The following is a 22,844-nucleotide window of genomic DNA, read 5'->3' as shown; positions in this document are numbered from 1 at the left end:
TTGGGAGTCTGAGAGCTTTGTCTAGACAGCTCCAGATACACAGAGTGAATGAACCCTGTCCTGCCCTGTCCCATCCTGGCAGGAGGAGAGAGGCAGGTTCAAAGCCAGATTTCAGCTCCAGAGCCATCTGGAATAGGCAGGCAGTCAGAAGGAAGCAAGGTCACAAGCTCTCTCTCCAGGTCACAGGAAGAGTTGGGACAAGAACCAGCTCTTCCTATCCACGCAGCCAGTCCTTCCTCCGGCACTGTGCAGTGAGAAAGCAGGTCACGTGATAATGGACAGGTCGCCAGCCCCAGATGAGTGTCACTCAGCATATACCTCCATAGAGGCCTGAGCTGCAAGAAAGAGGGTCAGTTGCTTACTATGTGACCCTAGAGGAGTCTCCATAGCCTCAGATTCCCCTGCAAAACAAAAAAAGGGACCTCTTTCTTGAGGTTCATAGAAAAACTGTTCCTTCCAGCAGATACTTCCACCAGCACTCTGCACATACCTAGGCCCAGAGAAAACTTTCCAGCAGTCTGGCATTAGAGCCCCAGCACCTTGGACAGAGTAGCTGTGGGTATGGTGTCTCTCAGTGTTACCAGGGTCTGATCCTTGTCTTTGGACCCAGGAGAGCCTACAGCAGTGGCAGAGCCATGGAAGGAGCAGCGTGCATGGCAATCCCCACCCCTCCCAGGGAAGACCACTACAGATGCTTATCAATCAAGGATACAAGAGATCTCTGACAACCTTCTCCCTTGTGGCACAGCAGTGTCCCTGCGCTTCAGGAAGCTGGGAAAGGGGATGGATGGTGTCTACCTTCTTAGCTTGAGCAGAGGAGGGCCTCGGAGAGTGAAATGGCCCGGACCCCCTCCCCACCCCGGGACCCACTTTGAGATCGAAAAATGCCCCACAAACCCAGGCTCAAGGTCAAGATTTTGTAAAATATATTTGTTCCATGCATCTTCAAAAGCAGCTGTAAATGAGATGGACTGCTTTGGGTGTGTGGGATGTTTGCAAGTGTGAGTGGCTGTCCATGAGCTGCCTGCCTGAGGCACCACTTTGATCTCCCTCCTGCCTTGGCAACTTCACCTGTCCTTGCTCCCAGCGTAGACCACAGGGTAGATGGCACTCAGCATGGACACAGAGAAAGGCAGGTCCTGAGGAGCCCAGGACATGTGTACAGAAGCTGCCAGGACCACAGGGCTGGCACTCATACCATGTTGTATGTGCACTAGCCAGAGAGAAACTGGCCTCACACAAGTCCTGGGCTGCATAGTGTGAGCATTACATGCCAGAGCTAACCAGAACTTGGGGCAAGTAGACTTGGATGGTGCTGTTCCCATGGATACTATGTAGAAGAAGAGACAGCTGTCCCCAAAACATTAAGATAGAATGGCCCTGGTACTGTGTCTAACCTGAGACCCAAAGGTCACCAGGAACCTTCAGGTAAAGGCAGAAGAAGGGTGTCCTTGGCAAGGGGTGGGGGAGAGTAAAATGAAACACTTCAAAGTAGGAAAGGGTGGGGTGAGGTGAAACCTCCCGAGCCGTCCACAGGAAAAGGGGAGGGTCATGGAAGATGCAGTGAGCCTTCTCCAACAATGCGATTTCGTGAACCCTGCATGATCTTTGGGAACCTTCAGGCTACCGGAATCTAATCTCAGCCTTCCAGGGGAATGACCAAGGAAACCACCATTCATTCATGCACTTGTCCAACAACTACCAAGCCCGGCATCAGAACAAGACTTCATGGAGGAAGAAAGGAGACCCCGAGGAGAACCCAGAAACCCAAATGGCAGCTTCCTCCTCAGAACTTTGGGAACCACTGGAGGTTCATCAGCAAGGGAGAACCGCAGCAGCTCCATCATTGCGCAGCAACAACATCTTTTGGTTGTGAGGTCAGGAGGTTGCTGGAAGGCCAGCACCCTGAGGGGCGTGGTGAGCACCCTGGGGGGCGTGGCTAGGCAAGCCATCTGGGAGTTGGCTCTGCCACACCCTGCTGATTCAGGTGCCTCTGGGAGTGAGCTCAGGGAAACCCTTGAGATGCCAGCTGAGTCCCAACTCAGAAAGGTGTCACTTTTTTTTTAATGTGAAAAGGGGACTTGTTAAAAAGAGCCAATTGCACCGATTAAAGCAGCCTTTCTTTGGGCAAAAGCTCATAAATATGACACTAAAATATGTCATCTGCATAACATTTCCATGAATTCAGTGTGCTCATTATTGCCACAGAATAAAAGTGACAGACCCCAACAGTGGAGGCCCTCTGCCAGCCCCCAGCTGTGACCTGCAGCAGCACCAAGCCAAACAGTCTCCCAGGGCCTGGCCAGGGTCCCTGCGGTGACGCCCTTCCTCCCGGTGACCAGCTAGTCCCATGCTTCTCACTGGCAGGTAGCCCACTAGGTAAGGCCACAATCCATGGGAGCTGTGAGCAGCTGTGGACTGAACAGAGGAAGGGTCACCGACACGTCTCACATAATGGCTTGAATGACCTGCCAGGGGTCCCAGCCCAGCCCTGCCTAGCCTACCTTCTCCACATCATTCCAGAGAACACAGGACTTCCCTGAATGTTCCACCTACATCCTCTGTACATGAGAGGTACTACCAGAGAACACTGAGGCCTCAGTGCATAGCTGATATGACCAACGTTCCATTCCACCGAGGTCAGAGCTCAGACCAGGACCAGTTCAGTCTGGACTGTAACCAAGACTAAGGTTCAGGCAGTGCCCAATGTCAGCTCTCAGCCTATGGTTGATGTCCCGGCTTAGCCTAAGTCCAGGGTCAGTGCTTAGCAGGTTATGGGATCAAGGCTCAGCCTGTAAGCAGGGATCGGGGCTCAGTACATGGCTAAGATTGGGTTTAACATGCAGCCAGGATCAGGACTCAGGTGATAGCTAGGAAAGGAGTCTTAAGGAGATGGAGCCAACTCACCCCACCCCAGCACTCTGCTTCAGGGTCTGCACCATCAGGGCAACATCTGAGGAGACCTAAAAGAACGGACTATCACTTCCAATGGCCAACCGCACTGTTGTCTGGTTGTCTCTCTCCCTTTCCCCAGCTCAGCCCAGCCAGGCAGCAGGAGAAGGTGTAATTAAAAATCAGGTTTGTTAACACGACACAACGTACATAATATTTAAAACATCCGAGTGCCTTTAACTCGCTACCAACGTGCGTTCGCTCATTAAGCAGGCTCTTCTTTTTTTTTTTAACAGCAGCAACACTGCAAATAGCTCTTATTAAAATGCTCAAAACACCATCTGGTCCTTCACTGAGACTCTGAAGCTGGTGGAGGTGGCCCAGCATGCTTGGAGACTTGGAGATTCCTGGCTTTATCTGTTCCTGACCCCAGCCAGCTGTTCTGGGCTCTCATCTGCAACCTCACCCTTCCTGCCCACTTCATCCTTACAGCATCCTGGTTTACAGGTAAGGATACAAGACTGACTGGGTTTGCCCCAGTTACCACCTGGAAGAGGATGCACAGATCTGAGCATGGATCCTCCTGACTTTGGTCCAGGCTCTTTCAAGTATTTGAGGAAGCCAAGTGGAAGGAGAATGGGAGCCTTAACAGTCTATGCAGCCAGAAATAAAGATGGCACTGTCCCCTCAGAATGTCAACCACCATCATTAAGGCTTGGAGGTGTGGGGTGGAAGACCACATCTCAGTCAAAAAGGCCTGACAGACACATGTGGAAGCATTTTTGCAAAGTGTACAACGAGCACAAGAATTCCAGATAGAGCCGTGGGGACTCCGGAGCTGTCCCTGGAAATAAAGCCATAACCTAGTTGGGTGTCAGGAGGTGTTGGATTTGGCCACAGCTGATGACCTTCCAGTGCTGGACCTCAGCAGAGGGAGGAATGAGTAAGATCGCTCGAGGTGGAAGAGAAACCTGACAGGACCTGCTCATGAGACTAGGGGAGCCTCAGACTAGGGGAGCCTCAGATTGGTGTGTCTTGACTGTTGACTGCTCTGTGGCCGGCCAACGCTGTGCCTCCCCATGGAATGCTGGTCAGGGCTGAAACCCAGGAATCCCAGGTCACATCCTTCTGGGTCAGTTCTCAGTATAGAGATGGGGCCAGTCCTCTGCACACTGCCTCAGTCTGCCCTCCACATACAGTCACAGAGCTACTGTGACAGTATGAGACAGCCTGGGGAATCCAGAACCACAAAGGTACACACACACACACACAGAGGTTAATGATACGGCCCAGTGTATGCACATCAGCAAAGATACCTGCACATACATGCATATATACACGCATTCATTGCACAAACAGACAGACAGCAGTGTACACGCATGCCAGCAAGAACACATGCATACACAAGTGCACACATGTTTCCACGTGTATGGCACAAGCAAACACAGACACACGTAGAGGAACATCATGCACACACATGGATGCAGAGTGCTTGAGCTCTGTGTGTGCGTCATGTTCATGTCTCATGTTCCTCATGTATATGGCTTCATTCAGTATTGACTGATTTCAGGCATGATACTCTGTAAGAAAATACCAGCCAAAATTCCAGTTTAAAACTAATTTAAGAGATACTCCAATAAGACATAAGTATAGAAAAGGTCTTTAAAAGGACAACATGAAGAATTCCTGTCCCCTATCTGTTTTCTGAGTCCTTTGAGGGGAGCAAGCCTACAGGATAATACACATAAAACCAGCCCTGTGCCATTCCACTGTCCCCGCTGACCACCTAGACTATGACCCTGGCACCAGTTCCAGAGATCCCAAAGACAGAGTGGCTGTTACCTAGAGGAGGGGTATTTGGGACCACAGGCTGGCAAGCAGAGGCCCCCTTTCCCCGCACCAGTCCCCAGCAATAAGCAGAAAGTGTCAACTTATTCCCAGCTGTTGTTGCCAAAAAAAGGAAAGGAGAAAAAAAAAGCCCTCAGGGTTTCAAGGAAACTCACAACAACTTTAGAAAATGTGAGAGCAAGATGAATGTTCTGTTTCTCTGTGCATTCAGCCAAAGCCAGGAGCCTGAGTTTGTCACAGGCATTTTGGAAACCCCTGGAAGTGGGCTGGACCAGGGGACCTCCTTCAGGCCTGGCATTGTTCCTCCTCGGGCCAAGCTGCCTTCCGGAAAGGAGGCGTCTTTTATTTCTCTTTATTCCCAGGAATAATGGTTCTTGTCAAGAACGACTCCCACTAGCAATTAGCCGTGATTAATGTAGAGGTCCACTGTAGCTTGGAGGAAGCTCTAAAGGAGGGGTGGGCAGTGCCGGCATAGTCATGGCCTTGGCTCAGGTGCTGAGCCCCAGCAGTGGCACTGTGGGGACTCCCTGGCCCTTGTAGGTGCTCTGGGCCTGGAACTGGGCAAAAGGCATGGTGAAATGGCAGGGCTTGAGTCAGAGGCCACCATGGCTTCTCCTGTCACCGACATACACACACCAAACATGCAGACAGATCTAAGCCCTGCTTGGCGGAAGAGTCTTTCAGTCCTTGGGATAAGTCAGGCAGAGTCATTCGATCTACACAATGGTCATTTCACTTCCCATGGAGATCAAGACACAGAGACTCATTTGCCCAGGGCTTTGGGACCCTAAAGGTAGTGCCAGACACTCTTCTTGTCTTTGCTCTGCACCTCAGTTTCCACAACGGAAACTGTGGAGCCACCACGGGGGCTAGGGCTAGGTTTCTTGTCAAGCCCTACTGTCATTCCAGGATAATCATTCGTCCCTCTCTCTTGGGGCCCACAGCTGTGCACACCTGAACTCCAAATGCTGAGTAGCCCATCTCATCCGTCCCATCCTCCCTGAGGTTCTTGTTTCTCTACCAAAGCTCAGAGAGAAAGGACACAGGGTTGTCAGCTCCTTCTCTTAATTGAATGTTAGGGCTCATTAGTACTTGGTAATTAGGGGGCCAGGGAGCACTCATCACCCCAGTAACCGCCCAACTATTTGGGCTTGAATTTGGGCAAACAGCAAGGAGCAGCCCTGAAGCGAAGAGACAGACAAAGACTAGTGTCTGCCAGTCCATGTCCCTGGTGAGAAGGCTGCAGAGAACAGGGATTTGAGGACGGGTACAGCACTCAGCAACCTGTGTGTTCCTCTCTCACTGGGTTCAGATCCCCCAGCATACCCTAGAAGGTCCCCAAAGCTGAGTCTCAGATGCTTCTCCAGCCTTAGCCTCCCCTCCCCCACTCCAAGTGTGATAATGACCACAGAGCCACCAGTGGGCATCAAGACATCACCTGTGAGCCAACTGTTCTTGCCTTCAGGTAACCCCTGCTGACCCCGAATCCCTTCTCCAACCCAATGTGACAATCCAGACCAGACCCTGCACCACCAGTCCACTAATGTGACTCACCCAATGACTATGCAGTGAGGAGTCACTCTGCTACCTATTCCCCTAGTCTGGTCTTGCCCTCAACAGTGAGACTCCCTCCCAGTTTCCAGATCTCTCTCTCTCTCTCTCTCTCTCTCTCTCTCTCTCTCTCTCTCTCTCTCTCTCTCTCTCTCTCTCGTGTGTGTGTGTGTGTGTGTGTGTGTGTGTGTGTACATTGTACACAGAGTTGGATGTCTATAGCTCCCAAGACCTCAGTGTTCCCTTTGGGTGGTGGTGTCCCCTCAGGCTTAGGGACACATATCCAACAGTTCATCTCATTGGTAGGTTCCATCCCCATTCCCCAGGCCTGAGTGCCTCACACCTTACTTCTGCTCAACATCTCTAGATCCCCTGGCCAGCCTCCATCACCTTTCCATCCTTCCCTGAGTTTCGTATAGCAGGCCCATCTGTACCGTCCTCCTGACTCTTCTCAGACCCCCACCCACTAGTGCCTATGGCTGGCTGCAGTGAGGTTCAGCGTCCTCTAGGAAGATCCTGGGTTCTTTCTGAGGAGGAACAAGGGTTGAAACTTGCCTGCTTGAACCCTCCCATTCCCAGATTTACAGATTAGGAAACTGAGGCACAGAAAAAGGAAGTTAAAAAAAAAACACTTCCCATATGAGCCTGGGGGTGGAGCATGCAGCAGTCCAGCTCTCATACAGAGTCCCAGCCCGGGACCCAAGCTGCTTTGATGAGCCCTGTAGCCAGAGTGTCTTCACTCTATCTGGCATGCTGCCAGGAACCAGCCTCCCATTTCAGAAGTGAAGTTCTTGGTCTCTCTACAGAGTTTTAACACTAGTCCGTCCATGGGACCCAGACAATGGGTGCAAGTACTTTAAATCACCAAGACAGACAAGAAAGGGATTTCCGTGTGCTCCTCTGACCAAGATGCTTTGGTCCCCTAGTGGAAAGGTCATGGGGCCCGAATTTCAGTGGCTGTCAATGGTCACCTACTAACCTCACCTGCGTTATAGCCTGGGAGGAGCAGCCACACCCAGAATTGACAGTAGATTTTAATAGGACACTCATTAACCTGAAGAGGTGACCACATAGAGCCCAACTGACCATTCACAATAGATCCCCACAGCCATCAGTCCCGACCTTGGCCTTGAGGTCCGTATCCAGGCATTGGTGTCTTCCCCTATCCCAGTCTCGTTGCCAACCAAACACCCTGCTTTCCTGAATGCAGGCTTTATCTACAGGGGAGGGACGTAAAGTAGGTCCTTCACAGCAACTCAATTATGCCTCCATCGGAAAGTCTAACACAATCAATTCAGGGAGCCGGCCGACATCATAACACAGTAATTAGGAACAACTTCCAACTCAGGGCTTCCTTTGAAGATCGTAATTGCAATTAATTAAACATCCTCACTGCTCCTCAGAATCTGTTCTTGAGAAAACCTGGGGAGATGGGTCCTACCTCTATTCCAAGCAGCCTGGGACTCAAAGCATGCCCCAGTAGCCTTTGAATATAGCAAGGCACAGAGTTACCTGGAACAGCTGTGAGGTGGAAGGAACTCAGCATCTGTATCCTGAACTCACCCATCCCTTTTCTTCCATTCCCAGGATGGTAAGGCCCCAGGATGCCCTGTCTTGGCTCAGAAAGGTGATATCCCAGAACATATGGCTACTCTGGATACTAACTTGAGCACCTGCTGTATGCAGCTCTACCATGTGTGCACCAGGACAGAAACCCTACCATGGCAAGATGGGTGCTTCATCCAGGTGTCAGATTGGCCACACACACACACACACACATTAGGTGGTGCGTCCTGAGGCTTAGCCAAGTCAACAGCAGGAAGCTTGGGCTCCCAATAGAATGAGAGGCCCTGGGAGGCACTGCTATACTTGGGGAAAAGAACTGGCTAGCCCTTAAGATATGGTAGCATACAGGAGCAGCTTACAAACCCCAGGGTAGGTCTTGGCTCAGCACCCCAGCTCCTTGAAAGATGAGGGTGAAGTCCCACCATCCAAGGCAACCCTAGACAAAATGCTTTCCCTCCAATTTCTGAAGATAATTTGAAGGGTTGTTTGGGTTTTGAGGTGTTTGCTTGTTTGTTTGAGACAGGGTATCACTGCACAACCCTAGCTAGCCTGGAACTCACTATGTAAACCAGGCTAACCTTGTACTCACAGAACTCAGGCACCTCTGTCTTCTAAGTGCTGGAATTAAAGGCATATGCCACTATATCTGGCTTTGTTTGACGCCTTATGATGGTTATCTTTGCCAACTTGACACAGCCTGAACTCACCTGGGAAGAAGGTCGCAATGACAGGTTGTCTACATTGTATTGGTCTGTCCCTTGTCTGGCACATGGGAGGGTTGTCTGAGTTAAGTTCATTGATGTGGAAAACCCAGCCCACAGTAGGCAGTTCCATTCCCTAGGAAAACCCAGCCCATTGTAGGCAGCTTCATTCCCTAGGCAGGGGGCCTGACTGTATAAGAGTGGAGAACTGAACTGAGCACAAGTAAACAAGTAGTCTTTCTGCCCTTGACCATGGCTATAATGTGACTAGTTGTTTTAAGTTCCTGCCTTGACTCCATACAGTGATGGACTGTAACCTAGAATTGTTCACCAAATAAACCCTTTCTCCCCTAAGTTGCTTTTGGGTTGGGGTGGGGGGAGAGGGATCAGAGTATTTTATCACAGCAGCAGAAATGAAACTAGGCCATGCCTCATATATTTATGATCCAGACATCATGAGACTTGGAAGGCAGACAGCTGGAGGCAGCATCAGTGGTACAGAGGAGGGGCCAAGAGTCCCAGATGATGAAACACAAGGAGAGTTATGCCAGGGGCCATAGCAAAAAAACAGCTCTGTGAGTGCTACCCTCCACTGTGTAATGAGGCGATTAGGGGAAGCTGAGGTCAGGAAGGGCTGAGCAGGCCTTCCTGCCACCATGCCCTCCTCTCAGAGCTCCTAGAGGCAGAATCGACCTTCACAGCCTCAACACCACTTGGCATATGCAGATGTCTGACCATGCTTTACAGAGATGATAGAGGCCCTGGTCTCTGGGAGTGGAGGGGAAGGTGGAGATTCAGCAGAAGCTGGCCATGGGGCCACATCCTTGAACTTCTTAGCTGTGGCTCAGCTCACCCTTTCTTAACTTTCCCACTGTAGACAGGCCTCTAGAGAGGCAGCCAGTAAGTGCCTGGCTTCCTGCCCCTGGGAGCTTGGCTCTGAGGCATGCCCAATATTTCCCTACCTTCCTGACAAAGGAACTCACTTGGGTAGCCGCAGACCACTGTCCACTGCTGTGAGACACTGCCTGGAACATGGGGACACATTCACCATGGGGCCACGTTTGAGGTCCTGTGGCTTCTAAACATGTGGCTGTCCTTTCTGAAACAGCTCTTGGAAGCCAGCGGCCTGTGACCAGGGAGATGGTGAAGGTAAACTGTGTCAGCTGAGCTAGCCTAGTGGAGAGGCCAATCTGAGGGCACAGCCAGCAAACTGCAGGGGCAGGGCTTCCCCGACAACCCTGAGCCCCAGGAACAGGGAAACACCCTTCCCTGAAGCTCCTGTTACTGGCCATTCCAATTACCTGATCACTCAATGCCTTCTGTGGTTGAAGCTCCCCTGAGCTCAGTCTCTTTAGCCTGGCAGAACTCCTTCTGGGACCTTTGACCCTTGCTGCCAGTCCCTGGGATTGCCTAGCCTTTGCCTACCTGGTCTCCTCTGTCTTCAGCTTGCTTCCCCTCCGTATAAGGCAGGCTCTTCCTTTCCCTTTCTTAGCTAAAGTGCCACCCTCTCAAAGAGGCTTTCATACACTGCTTGAAATAGAGTTTGTACCATTATTTCTCATGCCGCCATCTTGTGATGTTTAGTTTCCTATTTGATAGCTCCTCTGGGAGTCTTGGTGCCCTATAGTCCCAGATCGGACCAAGGGTCTGCCTCTGAGCTCTCAACCACATGCTTTTGAAAACTGCTTTGAAAATAAATTTCTAGAAAGGCGAGATTAAAAATACAAAAGGCCCAACCCCCAAATTTTCGTTATTATACTGTAGTCACAAAATGACCCCATCGCTGCTGTGAGACAGGAGATGTGTGCTCCATCCCCACAGGGCAAGCTGACCTGGGGGACGTAATGGCCTGGAGGACTCCTCACAATGAAGAGGCAGTGAGCCTCCTGTCCCTGGGAGCATGGCTTTGAGGAATGCCTCCAATCGCCCACAGTGTGATCTGCCTTGCCTCCTTCCCCCTTCTTTGCTCAGCAGGCTTCCTTGATACCCTGCCTGTGTTTGGAGGATAACCTCCGCATCTAAGGTCTGCTTGCTTTTAAGGAGCCTAAACAGCTAATATACCATATGGACAGACAAACACCAGTACACAGTCAAGACAGATGCTGCCTCACTAGGAATCAAATGAAAGACAGTGTTACGAGGACACCATTGGACACCTCGGTACAGTTGAAGTGACACCCAAGATGAGAAGGAGCCTAAAGCGGAAGTTGGAGTTCAGGCCAGTACAGTGGAGGATAGGGAGGAAGAGATCCCCTCCTCTGTAGCCTAAGCTGCCTTTGTTGTTGTACTGTGTCTCCTGCTCCTGCTCCTGCTCCTGCTCCTGCTCCTGCTCCTGCTCCTGCTCCTGCTCCTGCTCCTGCTCCTGCTCCTGCTCCTGCTCCTGCTCCTGCTGCTGCTCCTGCTGCTGCTCCTGCTGCTGCTCCTGCTGCTGCTCCTGCTGCTGCTCCTGCTGCTCCTGCTGCTCCTGCTCCTCCTGCTCCTCCTGCTCCTCCTGCTCCTGCTCCTCCTCCTGCTCCTCCTCCTGCTCCTCCTCCTGCTCCTCCTCCTGCTCCTCCTGCTCCTGCTCCTGCTGCTGCTCCTGCTGCTGCTCCTGCTCCTGCTCCTGCTCCTGCTCCTGCTCTGCTCCTGCTGCTCCTCCTGCTCCTGCTCCTCCTGCTCCTCCTGCTCCTGCTCCTGCTCCTCCTCTTCCTCCTGCTCCTGCTCCTGCTCCTCCTGCTCCTCCTCCTGCTCCTCCTCCTGCTCCTGCTCCTCCTCCTGCTCCTCCTCCTGCTCCTGCTCCTCCTGCTCCTCCTGCTGCTCCTGCTCCTCCTGCTCCTCCTTCTTCTCTTCCTGCTCCTCCTGCTCCTCCTCCTCCTCTCCCTCCTCCTCCTGCTCCTTCTCCTCTTCCCCCTCTTTCTTCCCTCTCCTGTCCCTGCTTCTCCACCACATCCCCTAAAGTGAACATTCCATCTAAGTTGTTCTGCCAAGACTTGGAATTTTTTTTTCCTCCCAGCACTGGGAAATTATAAATAACTCCTGTATTAGAAGAAACAAACAAAAACAGAAGCAAAATCTCAAGTCCAGATGCTCTTGTGTGGAAACGGGCCTCCAGCCCACAGGCTCCTCTACACCAGGAACCCAAAGGTCCCCCACCCCCCAAATCAGGATGGAGCCTGGCCCTTTCACTAAAGGCCACTCAGCCTTACTGCTTGATATCACACGATGTAGAGATGTCACCAGGGCTAGGCAGTCCTTCCTTGCTGCCCACACAGACTTCTGCCTAAAATTTTCGACCTAGATAGGGACAAGCTGGAAGCCCAGGTCACATGTGCCATATTCCAGGAAATCCTCTCGGATTTTCAAGGGAGTAGACAGGATCCTTCTGGGAGGGGACAGAGAAGAAGGCAGGCTGGAGACTGTCAGAACTCCTTCCTGACACTGCCTCTCTCATATTTTCCATGCTTACACTCTACCCTTGTGCATCCCTAGCGACTGTCATAGAAACCTGAGACGCGGTGGCCCTTGGAGTGAGACACAAGGACAGCCAGCATCCAGCTACTCCTTGGAGGCCAAGCAGTCCACACCAGATGAGATCGTGTAACTTCCCATCCTAGAGCTGAGCAAGAATGACAACTGGGGGATGAAGTCCTGACCTCCCACCTTCCCCAGGATCATCTCATCCTCACAGCCTGCCGGAGTCACCTTTTCCACCTGACTCTCAGACTCACTAGGCGGTTGAGAAGGTGCAGGCATCGTGTCCCGCGTCCCCTCCCCGGCTTCCCTGGTTCACGGTACAGGGCGAGGCCAGACGCGGGAACGGGAGAAGCAGAGGCTTTATTCACTGTCACGGGGAAGGGCGCGCCAAGCAGGACGGCCAGCTTCGGGAGGGAAGGCGGCGGCGGCGGGCGCCAGCAGCACCAAGCCGGGTGGCCTGCCAGCGCCGGCGTAGCTCAGCGCCAGGCGCTCCAGGCGCCGCTTGCGCTCGGCCGCCTGCGCCGTGGCGTGCAGGGGTCGCAGCAGCGCTGGGGGAGGCGCGCCGGGGCCGCGCAGCAGGAAGTCGAAGCCCGCGCGGTCCCGCGGGTCGTAGAAGAGCGGCCCGGTGGCCGGGTCCGGGCCTGGCGGCCAGGCGAACGGGAAAGGCAGCGTGAAGTCCTCGGTGAGCACGCGGATAGCGAAGTCGTCCTCTTTGCCCAAAGCGCGGTAGGCGCGCCCGATGCCGCGGAAATGCGCCTCCCAAAGCTGCGCGTCGCCGCCGTAGATGTCGGGGAAGCGCGGTGCGGGGGGTGCAGCCGGTCCTGCGGCGGGCGCGACAGTCAGCGGGGGCTGGGGGGGGGACACGCTTGTCCCCGGCGCGGGGAGGCTGGGGTCATGGAAGGAGAGGCCACTGGGCCAGAAGAAACAGGTGGGGACCACTGGGGAGTGAGAAATGAGCCCCTTCTCAACACCTAAGGGGGACCTGCCTCCATCCCTGACCTCTCTCCTACCTCCTGTCACCTCTCCCTGCAAAGGGGAAGTTGTCCACTGTCCTGAGGAACAGCATCAGCAGGCTGTGAAGGCCTGCAAGGTCCCGAGAGTATGAAAAAGTCAGGCTGCTGGGCAGAAAGTTCAAGATGGGGAGGAAGCGAGTTAGCCAGGAGGCTCAGATAGTAGGATTCACCCAGCAGGTGGCGGCAAGCAGCCGTTAGGGCAGGAGGATCAACAAAATCCAAGCTGACTACTGTGAATATGCAGACTGTGGGCCTGGCCTGGGGTCTTCAGCTTGGTTCCCATGAGGAGGAAGCAAGGGTAAGGAGAGTGGAGCTCTCACGGGGAGATACGGGGTGCAGGGACTTGGCATGGCAGCAGATGCTGGTCCCCTGGATGGGGACCAGTCCCAGTTTCAGGCTAGAAAATATGTGGGCTCCCACAATGCAATTGGGGTCAACATTCCATATTTGCTACAGGCAAAGGTCTAAGGATAGGAAAACCATGCTGTAGGGCTGCAATAAACCCCCACAGTGCCGCACCCATGCCGAGGGGCCTCTGTTACTATTCTTACTTAGTGCACTTACTGAGCACCTGCTGTGTGCAATCAGGCTCTGGACTAGGTACTGCCTGTAGCCATGAGCCAGACAGCAAAGCCTGTTCTTCCACCTCCGTAGATAAACAAATGCCTTCTTGAGTCAGAACCTTGAGCAGGATGAGGGGTGTTATGCCAGGAGGAGAGATGAACTGGAGGTGACCCACCTAGCCCAGTGGGGAGAGCCAGACCTGCAGATGGTTTGAGATGCACAGGCAGGACCTGCAAGGGTCACACCCTCAATCTACAGCTCAGAGGACCAGTGAACCCTGCCCCAATCCCTGCAGCCTATCCTGTCTCCCTGGCTGCCTTCGAAGTCTCTGTCTTACTCCTCAGTACCAGGATCGGGTGAAGCCACAGAAGGGGCTGTGGGAATTCCTCTGAGGTGCTGGTAGAGACAAGTTTTGGAGGAGAGAGGGCTGCAGTGGGTCGTGGGAGAGGGGACAGTGACAGCCCTGGGCATGGGCAGGATGGTTTTATCAGCCTGCCATTGTTCCAGGTGAGTATAGTTACAGAGGTACAGTACAGAGGGCAGTGGTAGCTGCCTCTGGTCTGGGTGAAGCCGCTGTCGCCAGGACAGCAGTGAGAAGAGCCCTGCTGTCTGAAGATGTCTTAAAGCTAGTTAGTGTGGAGACGTGGAGTGGGAGCGCTGTGGAGGAGGGAAACCTCTGGCCACCACTTGCTAGAGAAGGGCAAAGATGAAAGAGAAGCAACTGAGGTCAGAGGGTGGAGAGTTTGATTTGGGATGGGTTGGGTTGAAGCCTTCAGATAGACCCATGGAGAACATAGCTGGCTGGAGACAGACCTGGGGAAATGGCATTTAGAGCCAAAAGAGTGGATGAAATCACCTGGGGAGGGAGGGGAGGAGGGAGGGGAGAAGGGAGGGAAGAGGGAAAGGGAGGGAAGGGGTGGGATGGAAAGGAAGAGAGGAGGGAGGGAAGAAGGAAGAGAGGAAGGAGAGAGGGGGAGGGAAGGAGGAGAGGAGGGAGGGAAGGAGGAAGGGAGGAGGGAGGGGGAGGAGAAGTCAGGGGAGAGGAGGGGAGGGGAGAGGAGGGAAGGAGAAGAGATCCTGGACCAAGCCTGGGGCCATCTGTCCTTGCCAGGTCAGAGAGAGGAGAAGCCAGTGAGGGGACCAAAGAGAAGACAGTGATGTAGGAGCAGTGTGGGAGATTCTGGAAGCAGATCAGGCTGAGTCACGTGCTGCCCGTGGGTCACATCAAATGAGGCCTGAGAGCTGGCCTCAGACTTAGCGTGGTGAAGGACATCGGTGACCTTGACCTGAGTTGCTTCAGGGAAGTACAGAAATTAAGCCCGATTAGAGCAGGTTCAAGAGCAAATGGGAGAGAGAGAGAGATTTAGAGGCGGCAAGGATTTGTTATAAATGTGGAGCAGAGAAATCAGGCAGTCGCTACAAGGGAAGTGAGGTTGAGAGAGAGGACAGAGAGCCTCCCGCCTCTGTGGTAATGGCTGTGGAAAGCGAATGCTTCTGCCTGAGGCAGAGGGTGGCTTGGGTGTGGCTGCGTCAGAGAGAAGGGTGGGCAGCTGGCCTTGGCTGGGAATGGATAAGGTGGGACAGTCAAAGCATCAGTGTGTGAGGGCAAGTACCTGAGTCCTAAGATGGCTTCAGTGTCACAGGGAGAGAGATTCATAGCCAGCAGCTGGGGCACAGAGAGAAGGCACCTAGCTGTTGCTAGGAGAGAGACCAGGCAACCAAGAAGTCAGGGGCCTGGCCTGGTGGAGGCACCCTTCAGGCAGCTGTTAAAAAATGGGGGTGAAGACCTGGTTCTTCCAGCCAACAGGACACAGACAATGAAGGGGGTACCATGGGGGGTGCCAATCAAGGGCAGCAGGAAGAGAAGGCTGGCTGGGTGGGAGGTGAGACAAAGCAGAGAGTGCAGGGAGGTGGCTAAAAACAGAGGGTGTGTTTCCCCCAAGTAGGGCAGGAGCTTCCTCAAGGGAGCAGACCAGAGAAGAATCCAAAAATGGATGTAGGGGAGCTATAGTCGCTATGCTGACCAGGCCTTGACCAAGCTTGAACTAGATGAATCCAGAGGCCTGAGCCGCGGGAAGGGAAGAAGTCAGCAGGATGATAGATAAACAGTCAGTGAACAGAGAGGGTGGTGTCCCCACTAGGGTGGAGGACTGGGATCCTAGAGGGTCTTAAGGAGGTGTGGCCAGAACAAAGAAGGCCCCGTCTGTTCTCCCCCAGGAGGGCTCTCAGGTCAAAGGCTTAGGGGAGGGCAGAAAGGAATTCAGAAGAAAGACTGGTGTCCTCCACTACCTGGGCCCCACCCCCACTTTCTGGAAGATAGCTGGAATGCTGCTTCCTGTTCCCACATTCTCAGAACAGCCCCCCCAAAATCCCCCTTACACACACACACACACACTTCTCATCAGACATCTTCCCCATGTGTCTCACCTGGAGTGGTGACAGGGGGCGGGGCCAGACCAGTGGGGCTGAGGTCCCCAGAACACGGGGAAGCCATGTCAGAAGCAGTCCCACTTCTGTTTACTTGGCTGCCCAGGAGACTGGGAGGGTCCTTCTGGAAGACAGAATGTTGCGTTTAAAGGGGCCCCATCTGGAAGGGGGATGGGGCAGGGCTCATGAGAGTCCGAAGGTACCTTCATATCCTGTCTTGACTCAGATCAATCCGGTATTCACATGCCAGTCTATGCCCATGGGGCTGCTGAGAACTTGATCCCCCTCAGTGACACTTCCCCGCCATGGGCACTTCAAGAGTGTTTCCAGAGCCTAGGAGCCTAACATCAGCTCCTATCTTCAGCAACTCAAGTAGAGCCCAGACTTGAGCCAGACTAAGGCTCCTGCTTCAGGAAACCTCTGTGGACTTGTGCCCTCCCCTACCCCAGCCCCATGGACCCAGCACCAAGGATCAAGGATGTGGGGCTGACAAGATAAGAATCTCCAGAAGGAATTGCTGTGGATACCGGAGCTTCCTGAGGTCAAGAGCACTGAGCACTGTGGCATAGCTTCCCTGCTGTTGCCACCCTAGCACTCATGGTCCAGGAACTAGCCATAATCCCTGAGAGAGGCTGGGAGGTATCACTCCCCTCCATGCATACCTGCAGGCTATAAGAAGGCCCAGGAACCAAGACAACCTCAGAAGAAGTGGATGTCCTTGCTTGTAGTTGGATCTGGGGCCTGGAAGAGAGAAGACCCAACCTCCAGCAATCATGTGAGCAAGTTCACTGTCAGGGGCTATTTGTTACCTGGCCGCGCTGACTGATACAGCAGTGCTGCAGTGGGAGAACGGGGGCAGCTTCATGGAAGAGTGGCCTACCCATCATTCACACTACCACCACCCACGTCTGCATTTTCACATCTGTTTTCTCCTGCCTTGCTATCCACTGCAGGGCAAGTGCCATCTTGTCCTTCTGGTCTGCTCTGTACCTCTGATCCCACAGAGCCTTCAAGGGAAGTCACCTGTCTGAATCAGTCCCTCCCTTGACTTCTGTGGCCTCATGCATCCTGGGATGGAGCATGTCTTGCTCTAGGCAGCCCATACTAAGACCACTCCCTTTCAATTCCATTCAGTCATAGTAAAAGGGCTAAAGTCCCTTACAGTCCCCAAACAGCCACAGCCAAGTTGTTGGTCCCCTGACCTCCCTAAGTCTTAGAGAATGCTGGTTCCTGGCTACCCACAACACCCACCCCAACAGAGCTTTAGTTCTATGTCCCATGCACATCAGCTTACACCCTCACCGCCACATCAATGTGCCACTCTGCCCATCTCCCAAAGTCTTGGACCAGTAGCCCTCATCCTTCACTGACCTGGCCAGCCACCATTCCCGGTGACTGGGAGTCAACTGTGTGATAGGAATGAGATCAGCCATATTGCCTGCCATGGTGGCTCTTTTCACTTAATACAATGTCTTTGGAGGCAGCCACACATGCAAGACATCAGCTTTCCTTCTTATTAAAGGCTGGATGGTATCCCCTGGGTGCCTCATCACATACCTCCATCCATTCGGTCATAGATAGAAACAGGCCGCTCCCACACCCTGGCCTTGTGGAGGTGACTGTGGACAAGGCGTGAGAGACACATCCTGAGATTCTAATCTTGATGGCTTTGGATGTGTGCCCAGAAGGGTGATTACGAGATCTTATGGCAGCGCTATTTTTAATTTTCTGAGGAACCTCCGAACTGTTTTCTTCACTGGCTGCAACCCTGTCACACTTCACCCACCAGGCAGGAGCATTCCCCTCCCCCGACACCCCTGAGTCTTGCTTTTCAGTAGTCTGTCCTGACAGGTAAGAACGGACAGCTTGCCATGGGTGGCTCTGACCGCACAGCCTAGGTTTCTAGTGATGGAGTCACCTGTGCGTGAATCTGCCGGTCAGATGTCTGTCCACTCTGGATGACGTCACCCAACTCCTGCCCTGCTTTCATCGGGGTTTCTCTGTTGATGACTTGAGCGTTTTCTTTTACTGTTTGGCTGTAACTCCTTATCATAGAGAAGTGATTGTCAGTATCTTCCCCTGGCTGGGGTGTGTGCTGGGCAAAGGGGAGGGCTGCCTTCCGTTTCACTATTTCCTCGCTTTGCTGAAGTTTTTTTGCTTGAACACTGTCTTCTCCACCTTCTTCCCCTGGGCTTTTGGTTTCATGGCCAGGGAGGACAATGTCATTTCTCCTGTCCCCTAGGTTTCCTTATAAAAGTCTTGCAGTTAATTCCCAGCCTGACATGAATGTCTCCAGAGGGGCACAGACCCATGCCTGGCTCCTCCGTCAACAATGCAGCTCCTCTGTCCTTCACCCACTGGGCCCAGCACAGTTCATGGGTCTGCCACCCTAGAACTCAGAAACCAAGCCTGGCTTCCCAGAGACCAGGAAGAGCTAGGAAGGTGCACTGTTTCCTTAGGAAGGGGGCAAATTCCAGGGTTCCCGAGTTGCAAAAAAAAAAGAAAAAGAAAAAAGAAAAAACCTGCATCACTGGACACTGAGAGCTGAGAACAGCCAGGGGCTCCCCTGAAGTGGGTCAGGCTCCTCTCCTAGGGGAGCCAGTATGCAAGGGTTTGGTAGTGAAGCCCAAGAGAAAACCACCCACATCTACCCTGAGGAGGTGAGATGCTGGACTCCACCCCACTGCTGGTCCTAGGATAGAGGGAGGTGCTATAGAAGCATCTCACTTCAGAGGCTCCAGGACAGAGTGGCAGGCTCAGTGGAGTCCCCGCCCTCCCATCTCCTCCTCATCCCGCCCCCACTCCAAACCGCAGCCCTCTGATCACAGTCCTGTCTGTGACCACAGCGCCACCTACTGGCTGCATGGGGGGAGCCAGACAGGTGACACATTGAGGCAAGATTGAAAGACTAGCACCCTGGAAAAAGAGGGTGCCACCAGATAGCCTCGTTCCCACACCGGACTTGTTTAGTGGCCTGAGTTTGCATCCTGTTTCTGCCCTAAACAGCAGTGTGACCAATGTATGGTCCTCTCTGAATTTTATTCCAGAACAGAACAGTGGGCACATCTGACCTTGAGAGGCATGAAGAAGTGGCCCCCACTTGACAGGGCACCTATGTCTGGCAGATATTTGGTGGTGCTCACAAGCAGACCAACACAAGCACGGCATAGCCAGGATCACTGCTGAATTCAGGTTCTCCTGCATACCATGGGTGCTTGCCACTCGTACAAAGTCACCATTACAGTTTCCCGCCCACACAGGTATGGTGTACAGCTAAGAAATAGTCTTCGTAGATGGCCTAGTCGGCCATCACTGGAAAGAGAGGCCCATTGGACTTGCAAACTTTATATGCCCCAGTACAGGGGAACACCAGGGCCAAAAAGGGGGAGTGGGTGGGCAGGGGAGTGGGGGTGGGTGGATATGGGGGACTTTTGGTATAGCATTGGAAATGTAAATGAGCTAAATACCTAATAAAAAATGGAAAAAAGAAAGAAAGAAATAGTCTTCGTATAAGGACAATGACATAGCTACAGACCCAGGAAGGAATACGTATGAAGACTTGAGATAATCTGTTTAAGCTTCCTGTGGCTTTATTTAGCAACCAACACACAAAATTCCTAAAATTTCAGGAATCAGAGCCTACTGGGCTGGCTCCCACATACCCTTGGTCAAGGGCCCTAGGCAAAAATGGTTACCAGGGCCCTAGGAGTCACCACACTCAGAAGTCACAGAACCAGCTCTGCTGTGACCTGCCTCGTGAACGGATAGATAAGGAGGTGTCGGCCTCCCTAAACGAACCTAGGGTTTCAACTCTGCCTCTCAGACAGAACACATGGCCTGAGGGCTCATGGGTATCGGGAAGTCTGGACCGACCAGATCAAGGTGTGAACCAGCTCTAAGTCAGCTACGGGACTCTTTCTGGCTGCAGACAGTACCTTCTTAGAGTGTCCTTGCATGGGGACAGCCCTTGGGCCTCATTCACTTGGTTACCAGCTCTGCCTTTCCTCCTAGGCAGGGAAACTGAGCTAGAGCAGTCATGGGGGCTGCAGATCAAGGTCAAAGCTGCTTATAGCAGACTCTGGAGCCAAGGTGATCAGTCCTCGGTCACCAGGGCCTCAGCTGTGAAGAGCCAGGCCCACAGCCTCCAGCCTTCCCCCAGACGAGTGGCCTTTGCAGATGTCGTCCATGCAGTCTCATAGGATGTCAGGGTTGGATTCAGTTCTGCGGTGACCCTAGACACCTGATGGGTCACACCTAGCTGGCTCTTCCATCTTCCACAGGTGCCCCAGCCCCAGCTGAGACTTGTCTTCACAGTTCCATACGAGCAAACCTCAAACCCTCATGGTGTCTGCACACGCTGTCCCTCAGTACTTCCCGGGTCCTCAGCCCAACCTCCCCAGCTGCCCTGCCCCACCCTGAGGCTGGGCTTCCTCCTTTGCCTCCCACACTTTGTGGGTGAAGCTGGGTCCCAGGAATGCCCAAGGCTAAGTAAGCACTGTGACACTCAGCACCATCAGCCAGGACTGGCATTGTTCACATCTCTCAGACTATTAGACTGGGATGGTGGCCACCATTCGGCACCAGAACCAAGAAGCCCCTACCCTGCCCAGACACTATACTGGTGTACTCTTACCCTCTCATCAAGTCTCAGAGCGACCCAGCAGCTTGGTAGATATGCTCCCATTTCACAGGAGTGGAGACTAAGGCCCAGAGAGGTTGAATGAATGACACGGAGCCGTAAGATCAGTAAATGGAAAGGCTGAGTTTGGTGTGGGACACTTTGCCCCACCCTCTACTTAGAGCCTCAGCTGGCCTCAATCCAGGAGCTGTGTCTATGTGGGGATGTTTGCCAGGCATGTCTGTGCAATAGCACCCAGATAGGATAGCATAGCATCTCATGTGTTCAGCTGGAGCCCTCAAGAGCAGTCACAGCCCCAGCCTAGGCTCTTCTGTCACCACAGGGTCCTGGACTCCTATTACAGATGGTCCACTCATACACAAGTCACAGAGAATGCCAGAGGTGTGAGGAACCAAGAGATAGACATGAAGCAGCCTGACTGGGGACACACATCCTCAATGCATGTGTAGACCCAAGCACATATCCCCAGCCTACCATCCTCAGAACAGTGCTGGCACCACAGCACTGTCTCTAGAAGGGTGCTGTGGACACTGGAGCCATTATGACCTCAGGGTGAGGTCAGGGCCAGCCAGGACAGCGCTAGCCTGTTGGTAAGGATAGAGCTGCAACTGGGACCTGTGGGTGGCCTGCTCTGGATCTCAACATGAATGGGCAGCATTCTGACAGGTCCCACAGCCGCAGCTCAATTGATAAGCCCTCATCAGCCATGTCCCACAACTCCAGGTCAGTTCAGTCCTGGAAGACATGGGGGAGCCAGAGGCCACCCAGCCCGCAGGCGCCTGGCTTCTTCACCTTCCAGGGCAGCAACACACCATCTTGGAGGGTGCATCCTGGGGTGGCCATGATAGGGCCTAGGGGTATCATCTCCAAGAGCAGGCTAAGGGGGACTTAGGGTGGGTCCTGGGCTGTTGCTGCCCTCAGTGTGATAGGAGGAGGGAAAATTGCCAGGAGAGGAGGGGACAGAAACTGCTCATGAGGACCAGAGATAAAGATGGGCAAGGGTCACAACATGGCGTGAGCCGGCAAATGGACAGCTGGACAGACAGGGATGGACTGCTGCCTACTTCCGTGTCAGCTTCTTCAGGGCAGAATGGGAAGGAAGGACGCAATAGCTTGTGTTTCTACAGACTTGACCCCAAGAAGAGGAGATACTGCTGTTCACTCATCACACACACACACAGACCTACACACATGTGTACAGGCATACCCACACACATACACATATATGTACATCCATGTGTGTGTGTGTGTGTGTGTATACATATACATACACATATATACACACACATATACACACATGTATATATACATACACATGCATGTATGTACATGCATGCAAGTACACGTGTATATGTGCACATACATGGGTGTACACACACACATATATATATACACATGTATACTCACATAAGTACATATGCATATGCACACAAACGAGGTGCCCACAGGATAGCTTCGCCCACAGGCCACAGCCTCAGCCCAGCCTTCCAGGTCTGCTGTTTTAAGTTGACTTCTTCCTCTGCCACATGACCCCCCATATCTTGCTACTTCTGCCTACAATGTCCAGAGCTCTCTTATGTGGTCACTTCCCCCTGTGTCCCACCTCATTGCAATGTGATCCCCGTGAGGGAAAATTGAGAATAATAGTTGTGACAACCTTTGCTCTGTGCACAGGGCCCAGTTCCCAGATGCCAGCTTTATGAGGACACAGTCCACTCTGTACAGGGACAGAGCAGCAAGGACTGGGATTCTCCACCATACTTGTCCCACCATACAGTTTCTGAGCAGAATTTCCAAATGTGATGACTTCTGAGGAGAGCCAGCTCATGGCTCACTGACAGCCACCCTCCAGCTGAGCAGTCACATGGATCATCCTCTTATGGAGGCACTAACCCAGTGCTTGGGCCCCATCCTCAGGACCCATCTTAACCCCAATCATTTGGAAGGTTCAACCCCCAAGGATACATAGTGTAGTGAAGCTTTCCCCTGGGCCCTGGAGCAAGGAGGGAAGGCTGTCCATAGCAGGGCAGCAGCCTGCTCCACAGCCAAGGCCTCCCCTCTGACCAGGTGCCTGCTGCCCACTCTCTGCACAACTTTAGAACAGTGTCTGCCCAAGTTTGTCCCCAGAACCAGGGAAATAATCTCCCTACCCAAGGGCATCCTGCTATATCCAGAGGGGGAGGCAGGAAG

At 53.1% G+C, this 22,844-nt stretch overlaps 2 protein-coding genes across 7 annotated transcripts in view; one reads left to right on the top strand and one right to left on the bottom strand.

Annotated features, from left to right (window-relative positions):
• Positions 1-12,352: 12,352 nt before the first annotated feature.
• Gm6569 (predicted gene 6569) lies at positions 12,353-22,209 on the bottom strand. 5 transcript variants are annotated; one of them, XM_006521612.4, is made up of 4 exons: positions 22,062-22,209; positions 16,678-16,756; positions 16,016-16,139; positions 12,353-12,832 (listed from the first exon to the last, which is right to left on the bottom strand). In XM_006521612.4, the coding sequence occupies exons 1-4, from the start codon at positions 22,190-22,192 to the stop codon at positions 12,372-12,374; spliced, it is 795 nt and encodes a 264-aa protein (XP_006521675.1). In that variant the 5' UTR covers positions 22,193-22,209; the 3' UTR covers positions 12,353-12,371. The 5 variants fall into 5 exon arrangements, with proteins under 5 accessions (XP_006521675.1, XP_030104719.1, XP_006521676.1 ...); XM_030248859.1 differs by lacking the exon at positions 22,062-22,209 and adding an exon at positions 21,129-21,177; XM_006521613.3 differs by lacking the exon at positions 22,062-22,209 and adding an exon at positions 20,649-21,175.
• The window catches only part of Mroh5 (maestro heat-like repeat family member 5), a 52,736-nt gene continuing 42,481 nt past the window's right edge, over positions 12,590-22,844 (top strand). For both annotated transcript variants that reach the window (NM_001033365.3, NM_001368162.1), the window contains exon 1: positions 12,590-12,693. The gene's annotated coding sequence lies outside the window, so the exon portion shown is untranslated. The remainder of the gene's footprint in view (positions 12,694-22,844) is intronic.

Source organism: Mus musculus, chromosome 15 (genome assembly GCF_000001635.26).
Source record: "Mus musculus strain C57BL/6J chromosome 15, GRCm38.p6 C57BL/6J".
Classification (NCBI taxonomy): Eukaryota; Metazoa; Chordata; class Mammalia; order Rodentia; family Muridae; genus Mus; species Mus musculus.
The sequence above is the reverse complement of the archived record's forward strand: the minus strand, read 5'-3'. Positions and strand labels throughout refer to the sequence as shown.

Excerpts from the sequence above, each read along its gene's own strand:
- Gm6569 (XM_006521612.4), bottom strand. The coding sequence starts at position 22,192 with ATGGGGGGTCATGTGGCAGAGGAAGAAGTCAACTTAAAACAGCAGACC. Across the intron at positions 16,757-22,061 it reads GCATATGCATATGTACTTAT|GCCCCAGATCCAACTACAAG; the intron begins GTGAGTATACAT and ends TCTCTCTTCCAG. Across the intron at positions 12,833-16,015 it reads GCCCCCTGTCACCACTCCAG|GACCGGCTGCACCCCCCGCA; the intron begins GTGAGACACATG and ends CGCCCGCCGCAG.